The 818-nt window shown below is 41.2% G+C and overlaps 1 protein-coding gene across 1 annotated transcript in view; it reads right to left on the reverse strand.

Annotated features, from left to right (window-relative positions):
* Nucleotides 1-440, reverse strand: part of LOC103517759 (chitin synthase chs-2-like) — a gene marked incomplete at its 5' end in the record, with an annotated part of 12,253 nt that extends 11,813 nt beyond the window's left edge. The window contains one exon of the mRNA XM_008482805.1: nt 238-440. Coding sequence (XP_008481027.1) covers nt 238-440 — 203 coding nt within the window. The remainder of the gene's footprint in view (nt 1-237) is intronic.
* Nucleotides 441-818: the final 378 nt, after the last annotated feature.

The raw sequence follows: 818 nt of genomic DNA on the forward strand, positions 1-818 counted from the left end.
AGTTAGGCAACGTTGCGCGTGGTTGCTATGTGGAATGGTGACCATCTAGGCAGTCACATGCTGCCGGCTTTTCCCGGCCCCACTCAGGTCGCGCGAGGTTAATGTGAGGGGGGTAGCGAGTCGGCGAATGGAAACTAAAACCACTATCATCAAAAACCTTAGCAATAGTAGCGCTAAACCCATAAAAAAAGGAAAAAAATCAGAGAGGTACAAGATCTTTATTTAATAATTTCTTACCTGTTTCAATATGAAATCGTCGAGGAAATAGATAGAGGGGGACACGAAGAACAAATAGTCCGGGATGGAGTTCTGGAAGAAGCACGGATCATCATTCCTCAGTCCACACATTGTGATCAGAATGGAAATGGTGACTGGAATGGTCAGGTTGACCGGGAACGCGTAGCTGAAACCCTGGATCATGATCTTACACGCGTACTTGCCTGGGGAAAATTGACAAAATATAAGGCAAATTTTTATCACAATACCTGCCTAGGTACTACAAGACTTTTCTAAATAGGCTATAAATAGTAGGGTGAACTGCTATTAGGGTGAACACCGAAATCAACTACCATTTCCTTTATACAGTAACGTTCATTTTAGTTCAACGTCTTTGGATTTACCGTTTGGTTTAACATCACTGGAGAATGAAAAATATAAAAAAAATAATAATATAAAAAATGGTTGCAGTGTCCTACATTAATAGACTAAAAGGTCTAAAAAGAGCAACATGCACCTGAAGGCTTTTTGACCCAGAGAATACTTAAACCGAAGTTAACTACCATTGAGCTTGGTGTGACACTGGATGGGTGACCGAGCTA

The sequence above is a fragment of the Diaphorina citri genome, unplaced genomic scaffold, assembly GCF_000475195.1.
Source record: "Diaphorina citri unplaced genomic scaffold, Diaci psyllid genome assembly version 1.1 scaffold1949, whole genome shotgun sequence".
Taxonomy (NCBI): Eukaryota; Metazoa; Arthropoda; class Insecta; order Hemiptera; family Psyllidae; genus Diaphorina; species Diaphorina citri.